The 16,300-nt window shown below is 43.9% G+C and overlaps 2 protein-coding genes across 2 annotated transcripts in view; one reads left to right on the forward strand and one right to left on the reverse strand.

Moving 5' to 3' along the window:
* Positions 1-992: 992 nt before the first annotated feature.
* Positions 993-13,883, reverse strand: dhx29 (DEAH (Asp-Glu-Ala-His) box polypeptide 29). The gene is made up of 28 exons (XM_010898286.4): positions 13,689-13,883; positions 13,334-13,506; positions 13,056-13,129; positions 12,820-12,933; positions 12,566-12,695; positions 12,238-12,365; positions 11,490-11,633; positions 11,159-11,285; positions 9,805-9,978; positions 9,253-9,421; positions 8,755-8,875; positions 8,305-8,661; positions 7,926-8,192; positions 7,380-7,523; positions 7,040-7,216; positions 6,562-6,702; positions 6,096-6,240; positions 5,739-5,859; positions 5,381-5,465; positions 5,064-5,281; positions 4,905-4,980; positions 4,588-4,812; positions 4,232-4,368; positions 3,930-4,020; positions 3,076-3,408; positions 1,668-1,799; positions 1,361-1,457; positions 993-1,271 (listed from the first exon to the last, which is right to left on the reverse strand). The coding sequence occupies exons 2-28, from the start codon at positions 13,497-13,499 to the stop codon at positions 1,216-1,218; spliced, it is 4,149 nt and encodes a 1,382-aa protein (XP_010896588.2). The 5' UTR covers positions 13,500-13,506; positions 13,689-13,883; the 3' UTR covers positions 993-1,215.
* Positions 13,884-15,065: 1,182 nt separating this feature from the next.
* mtrex (Mtr4 exosome RNA helicase) overlaps positions 15,066-16,300 on the forward strand; it is a 34,143-nt gene continuing 32,908 nt past the window's right edge. Inside the window, exons 1-3 of the mRNA XM_010898283.4 lie at positions 15,066-15,216; positions 15,727-15,864; positions 16,180-16,246. Of these exons, the coding sequence (XP_010896585.1) occupies positions 15,125-15,216; positions 15,727-15,864; positions 16,180-16,246 (297 nt within the window). The 5' untranslated portion in view covers positions 15,066-15,124. The remainder of the gene's footprint in view (positions 15,217-15,726; positions 15,865-16,179; positions 16,247-16,300) is intronic.

A 16,300-nucleotide genomic window follows, 5' to 3' on the forward strand; every position in this document is an offset into this window, starting at 1 on the left:
CAGTGTTCTTACTGTAATAACAGCGGCAGCCCGCCGCTGCTAAAATGTGTTGCGCCACCACAGAGAAACACAGTATTTTAATTAAATACGATTTTTTTTCCCCAAGCTGATTGCGGTACCCCAAATCTGATGTTCATGGTATCAAGCTAGCGAGTGAGGTCAGAAAAACATAATGCAACTAAGACTTTTGAAACTACTATTTTAATAATATTTTACATAAGTTAAAGAATATTATAAGGTGAGGTACACTGAGAAATGGTTTGAGCTTAAGTTAGAGAAAATATCTGTTAAAAACATCCTATTTTGATGTCATTATTGTTAATTTGCTTGTGCTCATTAGTTTTGGAGAAGGATTGTTAAATATTCCAAACAACCTATATTTTCCACCCGCCCCCACTTTAATGTACAAAGGATACTTTTTGTGGAAAAACTATTCAGTGTCGCATTGAATGTATTGTACAAAATACTCAGGAGTTTTTATAGTTACAAATATAATGTGAAATAATGTGGCACTGAGTCATGTGTATTACTTCCTTATCTTTTCAGGAGATATACGTGATAACACAGTGCTAAAACACACAGGCTTGGTGTTAAAAGTAGAGAATACAGAAGAGATGTGTTTACCCTCCTAGTGTAAATAGTCTGATCCTTTGCCTGTTATTTCTAAATGCCAGGCCATGTAAATTACACCATTTAGCTAGCTTGGGGTGCAGACATCTTGACAGTCAATAAAGCAATACTGTTTGTGTCATGGAAGACGACAGATTGGTCCAAGCAGTATGCATAACTGTTATGTTGTTATTGTTTGGAGTCTATTTTTTAATCATGGTTCAGGGCAGCGCCAGTGAAATAACTGCAGTATTATTTCAAGAATGTTTACTTATGATTCCCAACCAGGGCCACTGGAGGTTTGGGTTCTGTCCAAACCAAGACATTAAAACAATCAACACATTTTCTTTTGTTACATTTAGAAGTATTAATACATTAAAAAATACAATTGAAAATGTTTATTTTCCTAAAACGGATATTCAACATGAAATAGCCATCAACACAAATGATAGCTTTATTTTAAATTTGGCAACTGTTTTTGTTAACAATGTATAAGAAATGTTTCTTTGTCTCATGATTTACATGGTGTTTTACAATGACATATGGAATATGTCCTGTCTATTCAAAGGACAACCAATTATGATTCAGAGATCAAGTTTACAGTGCTCAGAAGACATTCTCCATTTTGATCAGTTCTATTATCAACTGTATGGTCTTCTCATCTACAGTAAAAAAAAAAAAATGTTATTTCAGAGAAATATAATTACAAAACTATTGGGAAAATGAGAAGATGTGAAAAGAAGAATATTACCTTCTAGATTCATCCTAGGGTTCTTCAGCTTTTTCTCTAGAACTGAATCAATAAGTTTCCTCAGGTGCTTGAAGATCACTCCAATCCTCACTGGGGCCTAGAGAAGAGGAAAGCAATTAGAGGACAGGAACTTATTGTTTCCAGGTGGATGTGGTAAATCAGAATCTTTCTTTTCTTTTTGTATTAAATGTGACTCAATGATCTCACACACACACACACACACACACACACACACACACACACACACACACACACACACACACAATAATATACATTGAAGACAGCTGACTCAGAGATGAACTCTGACCTGGAAGTGTATCCAACCATCTAAAGAGATGAGTCGTTCGCGGTGCTGAACGTCGATGTCCCCTCCAAACAGCAACATGGGGAACGGAGAGATCAGGGTTGTGTCCCGCAGGTAGATTTTAGAGTATTTCACCTGAAGGACGCCCAAAAGCTCAAGTCACATCTCTTGGAGTAGGATGGCTATGACATACAGAGTTCCCCAGGGATCATTTCTTAGACTGCTTATGTTTAACTGGGCCAAGTTCTTCAAAAAACTACATTAACTACCACAGCTATGCCGATGATACTCAAATATATATGGCGCTCGAACCGTATGACAACAGCTCAATAGACTCTCTGTGTCACTGTATATAGCACATAAATACCTGGATGAACAAAAGATTTCTACAATTTAACCAAGATAAAACAGAGATTATTGTGTTTGGCAACAAAAATAAGAGAACTAGCATTAGTAAAGAGCTGGATTCACAGGCCCTAAAAACCAGGGGCCAAGTGCGTAATCTTGGTGTTCTGATAGACCTTACGTTCAACAGTCACATTAAGGAGGTCACCAAAACAGCATTCTATCATCTTAAAAATACAGCCAGAATCAAGGGCTTGGTGTCCCAAGAGAATCTCATCATGTTTTTTTCTCTAGTAGGGTTGACTGCTGTAATGGCCTCTTAACTGGACTCCCCAAAAGGACAAACAGCTGCAGCTCATTCAGAATGCTGCTGCTAGAATGTTAACCAGGACCAAGAGAACAGAGCACACCACAGTTCTTAAATCTTTGCACTGCCTCCCAGTCAGTTACAGAATAGATTTTAAAGTGCTGCTTTTAGTCTATACTCAATGGTTTAGGCCCCCAAATACATATCTGATATGTTTGAGGATTACAAACCGAGCAGGGCTCTTAGATCCATGAACTCAGGTCAGCTAGTAGAGCCCAGAGTCCAAACTAAAAATGGTGAAGCTGTGTTTAGCAGCTATGCTGCTCAAAACCAGAATAAACTACCAGAAGATCTTAGACATGCCCCAAATGTATATATTTTTAAATCCAGGTCAAAAACATTCATGCGCCTATGACTGAGGGATTAAACTAAAGAGATTTCGGGGTGGAGTGTCCCACTGGAGGATGGCTAGAGAATTGTAACAATCTGACTGTTTTTTATTCTATTGCATTTTTATATTTTTCTTTTCATTTTAAAGCACATTGAATAGCTTCTATTTATGAATTGTGCTATATAAATTAACTTGCTTCCTATCTAGGCAAAGGCCATTGTGAAGGCAACCTGAAAATGTTTAACACGGTGCAAAAATAAGAACTGCACTTCTAAAACTACACAATTCAGCCTGAAAACCCAATGGGTTCATGGATATTCATGTATGGAAATGTTGATAACTTGTAAAGAAGCAGTAGCGGTACCCACCTTCTCCTGGAAGAGCATCCAGCCGTGTGTCTGCAGGCAGCGGTTGACTGAGGAAGGGTGGACCTGGGCCTTCCCCTGGGCCGTTTCCACGGAACAGGCCACCCGGTCCAACACGTCCACGGAGGGCGTGTAAAGGATCCGGCCCACGCTGTCGTACAGGCCCGCCGTTAGCGCGGCATTCAGAACACAGATCTGGGGCTTACCCAGGGGGGAGAGGGGAGCCTGGGGCCCCCTGGGATCAGACCAGTTCCGGGAAGGTGGTCCGCGACCGGATCTGGAGGAACCAGTGAATCCAGCCTGGTCCATCATCCTCATTAGTTCCTGTTTTATGTCCTGACGGAGGGGGAGATTAAGGTTTGATATCAGGAGAATGATTCAAGGCTGGAGAACCCGGGACCCAAAACAAGACCTACCAGATGAATCAAACTTCTATGTTCAACTGTACTATCGTTCAGTGCATATTTCAAACTGAGACGTCTTCCATTGCAGTTGTTAACGTGATGTCTAGGGTCAGTCTGTATCTGGTATCCTGTTAAATCTTAAGTGTGGTCTTTCTACATCTTTGGGTGTCCAGTTAGATCTTAGGAGAACCTGAGCCCTAGGAACATGCCTCAAGACTAACTGGCATTATGACTCCTAGATGTTCCTGTTCATTTTGCTGATCTAGATTCTGCCTGACAACTCCTGCTGCCACCCTATCGGCACTTTTTCACCTGCTGGTCATCTGAACATTTGAATATCTTGATGAACAATGTTTCCTTAAAGACTTCCGGTTTTAGGCCTAGTATCTGTACAGCACTTTGTAACAACCACTAATGTAAAAAGGGCTTTGAAGTATATTCAGGGTAACGTACCTCTATGGTAATAAGGGCAGTGCGATTCAGGAAGTATTTCCTGCAGTAGGCCATTTCCGCTCTATATCCGTCACTGCGTACATTCTTCCACCTGTCGGCAGGACAATACAGTTCAGGAACAAGAACCAAGAAAAGCCACTGAACCATTGCAGAACAAACAAATTGGTTGGATCTCTGCAACTTTACAGAGAAAAAGGTCCTGCTCATTAGGCACACAACGGGAGAACGAGGAACACGGACCAGCATTTATCTGGCCAGCTCTGGTTTGGGTCAGTCATTCTGTCAATGAGACAGCTACCTACCCCAGGTAAGCGTTGTAGATGGTCAGGTGGTCAGAGTTGGCTACAGCCAGGGCTGCCTTGGCCAAGTTGGCCTGCTCCTTCTGGTTCATAGGGGTGGCGAAGGGGGACTTCTCCGAGATTGCCGCGGCTATAGTGGCCTAGAATATTCAAGTACATTCAGAATGGACGTATGACTGGAGACCTATTTAATGAGTGCCCTTCTTTTCCCATGTTGAGAGTGAGCGGTTCCCCACCCCTCCACGGTACGAGAGGTACACTGTGCTGTTCTATGTTCTCGTAGACATCCTGGTGCAGATAGAGTGACAGAACACCTCTAAAGAAAATGACACGGTGTAATACAGGACACCGGAACTCACAACTGGGTCCAGGCAGCCCAAGATGGTGCCGAAGATGAGCATCTTTCCGATCTTGACGTTGACGGGCAGGGTGGCGAGGTGCTGGCCCAGCGGGGTGAGGGCGTGGCCTTCTGGTGTGCATGCCCCGATCTTTCGGAGGAGGCTCACGGCATTACTCACCGACTGGGGCTGGGGCGCGTCCAGGGCTCGGCACAGGAAATCTTCGGGAGAGCCATACTCGCACTTCTGCGGAGCGACACGGAAGAGAGGCGGTTCGGGCTGGTTCTGCGCTAAGGTGCCATTATTGTGTACCCAAGTGTAACCAATGGATACTGCACCATGATATGAAGGCACAGCTCCTCCAGTGGGACCCTCAGTATCTCCGGTACGGAGTAATCCGCGAAGGCTTGAAACCTGTTGGCAGGAACATTTACAGGGACGTCAGAAGGCTGGGAGGGGTTTGGTTCTTGCGGTTGCCGGGGGAGTGAGAGACTGACCGGAATTTGGGGTAGAGGCGGAAGCAGAAGCCGCTCCGTACCCGTCCCGCCCGGCCTTGCCTCTGGAGGGCGCTGGCCTTGCTGACGAACGTCTCCACCAGGGAACTCATCTGGCTGCTCTCGTGATACTTGTTCTCTTTCGTCTTTCCAGTGTCGATGACAAACACAACGTCAGGAATGGTGACTCCAGTCTCCGCTATGTTTGTGGACAGCACAATCTGAAATGTAAACATTGGGTAATATAGGCGATTTGTTGTCCAGTATTTCATTCACAGCAGAATCTCAGCTCATTGGTGCAGTATATAAATAACTAGTACCTTCCTAACTCCAGCAGGGGGCAGTGTAAACGCAGCAGACTGGTCCTTAGATGACAGTGTCGAGTGAAGTGCTACCAGTTTGTACCTGTGTAGGGGGTCATAAACCAACCTATTCATCCAGAACCGAATTTACATTCAATTTAACAGATGGGTGGTTTCAGGAGTTATCAAACTTCCTGTCCTGGCATTGTAACAACATGCTCTGCTAACTTAGGACCTCTATGAATTCATAAGCTTCATAACAACACATTTTACCACTGTGTTCACCTGATTTAGGGAACGAATAAGAGGCATTACTCTATAAGAAAATGTTACGACACATTCGGGAGGACACTGTCAGGGAAGAATATAAACTCACCTGTCTTTGCTGCAAAACCTCTTGTCGGTGGAGAGCAGATCATAAAGTTGTTGAATGTGTGCCAAACCAGGGAGGAACACAAGAACTGCTCCGTCCACCTCTGCAAATTGAGGAGACTTATCTGTGGGAAGCATACATAACCTCAAAGTTAGCGCAACAATAATCAATCAATCAAAGAAAGTCAATAACTAGCCATAGTTGCTCCAATCCTCCTATTTCAAAAAAACATTAAACAAACAACAACCATATTAATTAATTAATATACACATACAACAAATTCATAAGTAACTACATCTCTTTGCTTTCTCAGATTGGGCTGAAAACCCTGTTACTCTCTCTGGTAGACTTTTTATTCACCCAAGTAGTTGAGCAGGTCCAGGACCAGTTCCATGTTGATCTTGTTTGGGTTCATGTACTGAAGCGCATGGCGGGTCCGACTGCTGAAGTGGTCCAGGTCAGGACCCAGGTCCCAGCCAGCGCCTGAGTCTTTCACTATGAAATCCTAATGAACAACACCACCACACAGGCTGCATTAACACAGGTAGCCCAATTCAGAGACAGAGCTCATGAGAAAACTCCAGCTGTGACTGGTTAAAAGACTAGATCCAAATTAAACTGTTGGTGCACGTTCTAGATTGCTGTGCTGCATACATTTTATCAGAAGTATTTTTATCAGTGTAGAATAGGATAGCACACATCAATTATTTAACATAGTATAGGAAATAATACTGCATTTCATTTTTTCCAGAGACCTGTCATCTATCAGATTCTTTCCAATCTGACCAATAGAAGGCCCTTCAAGTCCAGACTTTTGACCTCTGACCTGGTGCTGCAGGCTCTTGCCTCCTTTCTGAGTGAAGCTGATGTTGACTTCCTCTTCTTCCTCCAGGATCTTCTGACTGTACTCAGAGTCCTTCTCCAGAACATAGCCCGTCTCCTCCACTATGTCCTCTAGGTGGAACACCTGAAAAAGGACAGGAAACTCAGAAGCATTGAAGACCAGTGAGGCTTCTGGCTAGACTGCTATAGGGACACTGAGAAAGGCCGCCAGTTCAACCAATATGGCATTTGTAATTTGAAAGGGAACGGCCGATACTTTTGTTCTAATTCTACAGACAAAGTACATCAGCCCCTTGGTGAATGATGTAACACAATGTGACAGACTGTGACAATGTTTTGCAATACATTAACATAACATTTCATATCAGGACAAAACATAATCAATAAATGATTACAGGCAGGGGCATACAAACAGACAGATCAACACTCAGGAAGGACTAGGAAATGAAAAGGCGTCTAACCTCAACGGGGAAAGTCCTTCCTGGGATGGTGACTATGGGACAGCGGTTGAAGTAGGCAGAAAACTTATCACAGTCCACTGTGGCGCTCATCATGACCAGGTGCAGGTCAGACCTCTTCTGGACAACGTCCTTCAGGATGGTCAGGAGGAAATCGGACTGAACACTACGTTCGTGGACCTAGAAAGGATAAGTGAAGGACTGAATTCCTGATCCTGGTCCCATAATGAGTGGTCAGTTGGCATGTGAGGTTATTCTGCCCAATTTGGCTACGAAGCGGTCACCTGAAATGTAAGGCATGAGTCTGGCTAACCACACTGGGTGGAGGGTAAGAGGTGACTACCTCGTCCACAATGATGTGGGTCAGAGAGCTGAGCATGCGGTCCTGCTGAAGCTTCCTCAGGAGAACTCCGGTGGTGCAGTACAGCAGACGGGTCGAGTCGCTCGACTTGTTCTCCATACGGATCTGGTACCCGCACAGCGATGACTGAAACATCATGGACATGGTCAACATAAATATCAGAAAATATCTCGATCGAATGTTGCATTACACTTCAGACCCTTGACACCCTGCCAACTGTAGACCCCACACCACTTAGCCCAGCCCACCACACCACTTAGCCCAGCCTTATCGCCCACCACACCACTTAGCCCAGCCTTATCGCCCACCACACCACTTAGCCCAGCCTTATCGCCCACCACACCACTTAGCCCAGCCTTATCGCCCACCACACCACTAAGCCCAGCCTTATCGCCCACCACACCACTTAGCCCAGCCTTATCGCCCACCACACCACTTAGCCCAGCCTTATCGCCCAATCCTCTCTCTCTCGCCTGCCTACCTATTCTGGTCAACCTCTGGCTGACCCCACACCACCGGACCACTGACCTTGGCCCCGGGTCCGTCGTCGCTGCCCAGCTCTTGGGTCACCCTGCTGGCCAGGCTCATGGCGGAGATCCGGCGCGGCTGGGTGACCACTATGTTGCAGGGCTGGGCCACCGCTCCCCCAGCCAGCAGCTCCTCCAGGATGAACTGGGGGATCTGGGTGCTCTTCCCGCTCCCCGTCTCCCCCGCCACTACCACCACACGGTGGCGCCGCAGAGCCTCCATGACCCGTGAGCGGTGCTGGAAAACCGGGAGCTGCTTTCTCTCCGCCTTGGGGGCGGGGTTAAAATCGGAGGAGATAAGTCAAGTTAAATAAAGAGCAGCCCTGCAGTATTAAGACGGCCAAGGCATTTAAAGACGAGATCTTGTTAAGGATGTCCACCTGTAAACGCAGGGACAGCGAGGAGCCGCGGAGCTGAAGAAGAAGGGTGCGGGCTGCTGCCTCCGCCGCCCCCCCGCCTCCCTCCCTGGGGGTCAGCGTTTTCCCCGGGTCCACCTCTTCCGCCAGGTTTGCCAGGCTCTCCCAGTCGTCTTCGGGCTCGTCCCCGGGCTCCTGCCTCCCCGGGCGGGGGGGCGGGCACTCCTTCTGGGGCTCCTTCAGCCGGCTCAGCAGCCGGGCTATGAACTGGTCTCTGGGTTTGTTGAAGGCCGTGCGGAGCTCCTCCACCTCGGCCTGCTCGCTGTCCCGCCACTCCAGCCACACCTCCCGGTACGTGGGCGGGATCAACATGTGTACTGACTATTACGGGGGCGGGGAGCGGAAGAAGGGAGAGAAGACAAATCACTAGCCTGGACTTGGAGGCTCAGTTCTGTACAGGGCTGACAAACGTACCTGTCCTTTACACAGGTTGTAGAGGGCCAGAGTGGCCCCCAGGTGCTGAGCCTGCATGCCGTCCTCCGTCAGGATAGTGGGACACACTTCCAACACGTCATCCGGCCTCTGAACGCGAACCCTGGAGGGGAGACGACGCCGCCTTTCAGTCTATCATCCCAACACCCTGCAACAGGTCGGTGAATTTGGTCCTGCGGCTTCTCCGATTACATATTTTGAGGTCAATTGCATTTAAATTCAGCAAATGTCAGTGAACTGAAATTCCAACTCAACTGAATTTATAAGCGGAGTATACAGAATTCTGTCAATATATTTAAATATTTACATCATTCAGATGTAGACACTTAAAACAAAGTTACAGTGGACCCCAGAGGAAACCAAACCCACAAGCTTGGCGGTGTAATCACCATGCCATACCAACTGAGTGAGGAATTGAGATGGAATTGACTCCAAGACCGTTGGCTATTTAATGAACATTCGGGAGATCCCGTCACTCACTTGCATTTCCAGTATCTCCCCGCGGGAACCTTCTGGAAGGAGGGGGCGGGGCTTTTCGGTAGATTCTTCCTGACCCAGTCAATCAGAAACTGTTTAGGAGACTTGCCGGTCCAACTGCGAGCCGTGTAGTCAAAATTACGGATGTCTTTGGGCTCATTCTTTTTCGATGCTGACAAGGAAGACGGAAAAACATCTGTCTTTTTAAGTGATTTAGCAGACACTTCCCCAGAGCGACTTAGAGTCTGTGCATAAATCTAAAGACAGCTAGGTGGTACAACCACAATGGTATTGTGTCATTTTTACAGCTATGGTATCAGAAGTGCCTGACAGAACACTGGTAGATAAATACAATACAGACCAGATAAATCAACATAGGCGACAACAACAGAAGTGTAAGAAGGCACAATGGAGTGTGTGGCTATTTGTGTATCCCGAAACTGCACTAGCACAGTCCATAACCCAGTTATAATGTATATTTGGCGTTTTAACACACAAGTTAGTATGCAACTGTATCATTATTTGGCAGAAAGATGTGGGGTTAATGATCCATACTCTTTTCTGCAGGAGGGGGCTTTTCCTTTTCTGCCTGTTCAAACAAGCCGAACGCCAGTTCCTCCTTCTCCTCAGTGGTGCCGGTAGGTGGGGGTGGTTTCTTCTCCTCTTTGGGTGTGTCTACTACTATAATCGCTTTGTTGAACATAGGATGGGATTCCAGCGGCTTCATTTCTGCAAGGTGAACAAAAATAACCCCCTCATCAGGGTCTGGCAATTTAAACTATATGCTTGCTCAACAAATATTCAAAGATATGCGGTCATATTATGGAAAGTGCGAGTTTGAAGAACAGCTATGTTCATCAACACTGTATGGAACTTATCCACCATGTTGAGGCTAATGATGTTGTTTGAGCTCCCTATAGCAATGACCTAACGGAATATATTAATATTCTGACTAGTGCAATTAATAGATTTACATTTATATTTCAATTAATTTAGCAGACACTGTTATTCACAACGATTTACAAGATCAATTCGGACACAAAGACTGATTTGTCCCCTCACCAGTTCGGTATTTGAACCCCTTTTGGGTACTGGCTCAAGGCTCTAATCAGTAGCCCGTGTACATTTATGATTTGGTTGCTGACCCTTTTGAAAATGAGGACCCTTACGCCTTGGTCAGACCAGATCCGCCAACTTTGTTCTGAAAGCATTGTTTTGTTGCTAGCCCTTTCCATATCGCTAAGCATTCTTTTTTTGATTTACTACGCATATATGAATAGAGGCTGATATGTGCGGTCGCCAGTTATCCTGCTCTTTTCGATTTGTCAGACGACATTTATAGAGGCATAAATGCTACAAATAATGCATGGAGGAAGACTTCATCCGATATTCGGCTACCAGCTTAGTAACTTTAACTTGTTGGCTACATAAATATTCTGAACGATTTGTTAAATTAGCAACTGCATGTTTGTCAACTTGTATGTCTGCCACTTGAGATAACTAGGTACATATGAACATAGTTTGTATCTACAAGCTGCATAGGTAGTTTGTGGATGGGGACAGTGTATTTGGCAGCTTTTTGTTCGTTTTAGTCATTATAATTATGTAGGCCATACTTTTTACAAATAATATTTAATACATTTACAAACATATTCACTTAATTCCGTTCTGACAATGCTTTTTGAGCAGATTAGATGCATATTTATAAATTGACATTACGGTTTGAATAACGCTCACGTTTTGGCGCATGAGTTGGAAAAATCCAAAGCTTGCAACACCCCAAACGCGATGCATCCGCGAAGGGTACACATAGTGCTGTGTGTCTGCATCATAACGCACGGGTTCATTGGATATGACTGAACTTCCGTTGTTACACATATGCATGACTAATTTAAGTCCTTAGACAGACCTTGCTGTATGATTCTGATTCGGTCCTGTGCAATCCTCTGTCCAGCTTTGTCTTTCTTGGTCTTGGCTGTTGCTGCCATCTCCTTGGCATCATACAGCTGTGCAGTGAGCACCAGGTACCTGTCGTTCTATATGAGAACAGAACAGGTCAATGACACGTCCACAGTAAACCAGTGTAAAACAACACATCAAACCACACTGGTTATGGAACCTCCAGAGACAAACATGTGCCTGGGTTCTAGTCTGTCTGTGCTGTTTTCACAGCTTAATATAGATTTGGCAGAACCCAGGCTATTGTAAAAATATGGAACTCTTAGTGTGAATTGACCTACCGGGTCAAACTTCTCGTCCAGTTCTGGGTTTCGCACACTCTTCCCACTCTGCTCATCCGCCTCCTCGCTGCTCTCCTCGCTGGACTGCTCTGCATATCGAAGAATCCACTCCTTCATGCTGGCACCTTCATCTTTCACAGGAGCCTGTCAACATGGCCATGAGTGGATTAACTCACAGAGATTCCATGGCTCAGCGAGTTGAAGTCTAGCATAGACCAACCTCCAAAATCACCTGACTGTCCCAGCTCACTTGGAAGTCTCTGCATCATTTAGGATTAGCCGAAACAGCTACAACGTACATTCGGCTCCCAATTATTATGGTATGGGATGTACACTTCTGATACTGAGACGCAAGTGTGATATTCCTCCCTACATGTTGAGGTTTCTGTAAGTGTATTTTGTTCAGTCATTTAAGCTTTATTGACAGAAAAAGTTTTCGCTGAGAAAACAGCAATACATGTACACTGGTCTGTAGGACTGGACCAAAGAATCCCCTAGACCACTGGATGTCATTTGAACCAATTGTTTCAAGGCCAAACCCAAGCACTGTTTCACCTCTCACACAAATCCAGTGAGCACAGTTAAAGCTTCATCCACAAAAGGTATTTCTTGTTATCTGTGATTTACAAAGCCTAGTTTTGGATAACGGTATGTTCCTCCTGATGTCTCATTGCCACTGTGTAATATGTGACTGAAATGTTTATTCTGTGCAATGCAATAAGAAAGGCAAAGTCTATGTTTTCTCCACCTTCGCTAGTTCTTTCTCTGGCTCTTTAGGAGGCTCAGGTTTGGGTGCTTGGGGTGGAGGCTGGAACTTGGTTTTGGTCTTATGCTTCTCTTCCTGCATCTTTTGACTGAAACCAGCTGGCAGTTCCTCTGGAGGAGAGAAATGAATGGGAAGTAGAGGGAGAGAGAAGGAAAGAAACCAAAGAAGAGAGGGCAACGGAGAGAAGCAAGTCAGTTTTAAAGAGGTGAATGAAAAATGTTGTTGCCACCATACGATTGTTATATGATGTACACTGATGGCAACGTATGATGTACACTGATGGCAACGATGCATATCAAATGAACTTGACCATCTCTCAGGTTCAGACAAAGCCAGTCGAGGGCAGAGTGTAGATCTCCTCCGTACAGAATACTGCTTTTCATGGCTTCCTCAATGTGTTCAGTCTTAAACTTGAACTTCTGCAGAGCTGTGTAGAGATCCTGTAAAACAAAGATGTGTAACCACAAAGCATGGCTATATTGTGGATGTGTACCACAAAGCATATGGCATGAAAATAGAACAACAAAAATAAGACACACATGAGAATTGGGACTTCACTATTACCAGCAGTTTCTTATTAGTGAGTCTTCCTGATATTGGACCTTTATCTCCATTCTCTTGCCTGAAATCATTGATCAGTTTGATGATTTTTTTCTCCAGGTCTGTTTGAATGACAACCTTAAAAAGAGGAAAACTAGATTTGTAAATGCTTATAAAAACATGTATTTCGTAATAATATGGTGATAAAGATCAGGCCCATATTGATGTAGGCTAGTCTGATAAATAATCTGTGCCCTTACTTTGAGGATCGACTTGTCAGTGACTCCTCCTACGTCCACCTGTGCTGTGTTTGTGAGGCTGTAGGTCTTTGGACCTGTCAAATAGTCAAGGAACGTTTAGACTCACAAAGATGGTTTGATTATAACCTCTTTTTAAAGCATCCAACGCTGACCGATGTAGCTAGTGAAGTAGCAAGCAAACATTTATTATTCACCCACAGTTTACTAGTAACCGGTTTATCTGCCACGCAGATAATTTCAACAGCCCCGGGTTACATTACTTGATAAAAGTGCCAAACCTTTTGGTTTGTTTTCTTTCACAGCAGCCTTTGCAGGAGTTGGCTTCTGCTTCTTTCCAGCGGTTGCAGGGTCTGCCACGCCGGTTCCAGCTGCAGGAACATTGTTGTTGCCTCCTGCTGCCGGTGGGACTGAAGGGGTGGTGGATTTCTTCTTCTTTCCACCCATTGACAGACTGTAAAAAGTGACTCTAAGGATTCATGAGGAGGCAAAACATCTACAAACTGCTAAATTCATACGTTTAAAAAATGAATGGACTCTGGCTACCCTATGAAAGCTAGCTAACAAGCTACAGTTGACTAGCGTGCTACCACTCACACCATACGGACCCTAGATGGACAAGACAGCAGCACTCACCCGTGTTAGTAGACGTTATTACACAGCTGTACTAGACCAGCTAGTATAGCGGAAGTATAGACGATTGACTATGTACGAAGGAGTCCAAAACGTGTTAGCTATATTCTCATAATAATGCCGTGGTTAGATCCCAAAATAACAAAACGCACCAAAACGATCAGCGTCTTGTGAGCAACATTAAAGAAACACTTCCGGGTCACGAAAATAAGAAACGTTCTAAATAAAAGAGACCAATGTATTACTTCAAAACTGACATAATTTGAGTTTATTCATTGTTTAAGCAAACGAACCTCTCAAAACATTGACAACAAATCAAATATGATCATATTTAAGAGTAATTTCAATAAAAAGTGGGTATTAAAACACGTTCCAAGGGTAAAATGCCAATGACTGAATATGGAATAGATATTGCCTCATAGCTCATAAACTATTGAATATTCCACAGAGAAAGCAATGTAGGAAATGATCAGGAGAGTGTGTAGAGTAAGTCAAACCTGTCTAATTATGGGGAATGGTGTGCTACATCTAGCAACACAATATTTCCACACCCTCTTTTTCCATAATGTAACTCAATGGATATGAAATACATATTGACTTATACAGAAAAAGATTCTATACACCGCAGCGAATGTATTGTAGGAAATGTCAAGGAGAGTATGTAGAGTAAAACAAACCTGTCTAATTATGGGGAATGGTGTGCTACATCTAGCAACACAATATTTCCACACGCTCTTTTTCCACAATGTAACTCAATGGATATGAAATACGTATTGACTTATACAGAAAAAACTATTCTATATGCCGCAGTGAATGTATTGTAGGAAATGTTCAGGAGACTCTATGGAGTGATTATACGCAAAGAAATCAAGGAGCACTGTGTATTTGCAAATGTTGCTGGCATTTTACTCCACCCATCCCATTGGCCACAATGTAACTCAATGGATTTGAAATACATATTGCCCTATACAGAAAATACTATTATATATGCCTCAGTGAATGTATTGTAGGAAATGTTCAGGAGATTCTACAGAGTGTAAAGTTAGCCACATAACCTCTATAGATTATATGCAAAGAAATCAAGGGCCACTGTGTATTTGTAAATGTTGCTGGCATTTTACTCCACCCATCCCATTGGCCATATAATTACTCTATTCACTCTCCTGAACATTCACTACAATACATTTTTACAATATACACTAAGCAAAGTGTCAAAATCAATACATTTAATATTATTAATATCGCGTTTTACCGTGGACTTGTATTTTGAAGGCAAAATCCGAAAACTGGAAATCTTATTGTTGCTACGGAATCTCTAATGTTGCCAGCATGACGCTACCAAAACGTGTGTTATGAATTGGCACTTTCAGTTGCCGTACCGGAAATAGCGCTATGAATATTGTTGCATTGTGGGATTTGTGTGCTTTCCTTTTGCAATCATGGCGGATGCGTTTGGAGACGATTTGTTCAGCGTGTTTGAGGAAGATCAAACAATTTCTAGTCAAAAGAAAATCGCTATATCCGATAGGGGGTATGTATGCTATGGGGTTTTACTCGGTTAAAAAAAAGTTTTTTTCAGTTAATACAGTAGACACAAAACTATCACATGGGTTCAGTCACAGGCAACATCATGTCTTGGAAAATGCTAATGCTAATGGATAGCTAGTTACTGCACACTGCCCACGTTTACGATGGGATTGTGTTTACGTTTTGTACTGGACATGCAAACCCATGGTAGTGATATTGTGTGTACACGATAATGAGAATAAACCTTTCGCCACGTGTGGTTTGTTGAAAATTATACGATAATGATGTAGGATGCGGTCTAGTTAGCCAACTATTATCTGACCCGAGTCGTAGTCGCACTGACACAGTGCCACTGCGAAGTACAGTACTGGCCATCTTAATATGCCGGGATTACAAATTTCTAGCTACAACAGGAGATATCAGACAGACACGGCAGAGGATTAATGCCTAACCTTCTACGTCTGCTTATGACAAGTGCCCTTCCTTTAGTGACTGTATTCCTCACTCCCACTAGGAAAGCAACCAGTAAAAATGGCAAAGGAGTAAAAGAATCTGCAGCCTCAACCAAGCGGGAAGCTGATACCGATGGGACAGACGAGGTGGTGTTTGAGAAAAAGGCAAAACTGGAGACTGTCTCTACAGAGGAGATCAAGTAAGGTTATATTGCTTTTGTAGATGCAAATGGTCTGGATTGGCACTGACATATGCTCTAGATTAACTGCTGCAGCATAGGTTGGAATGAGCCCTTATTTCAACACACTGTTATTCCAACTGGCCCACTACTTAGAAACAAGTGACAAAAACAGAACAATATGCCAGATCATCTTCATTGCTTTGCATTACGTTTTAAGATCCCTTGTTGATTTGGGAACAATTAGTTTTGTGATATATAAACACAAGTCAAGTGTTAATTAATCTTGGCCAGTTAACAGGTTGAAAGCTAATGAATGTGAAACTACATTTTCAGTCTTGCGGACTGCATGCCTAAAGTAAAGGTGGAACCGGTTGAGACAGTGGAAGGATGCAATCACGAGGTAAGAGCCCTGATGGGACTCTAAAGAGGACTCTTTTACTCTTTAGGTAGGCCT

This window comes from Esox lucius, chromosome 14 (genome assembly GCF_011004845.1).
Source record: "Esox lucius isolate fEsoLuc1 chromosome 14, fEsoLuc1.pri, whole genome shotgun sequence".
In the NCBI taxonomy this organism is placed as follows: domain Eukaryota; kingdom Metazoa; phylum Chordata; class Actinopteri; order Esociformes; family Esocidae; genus Esox; species Esox lucius.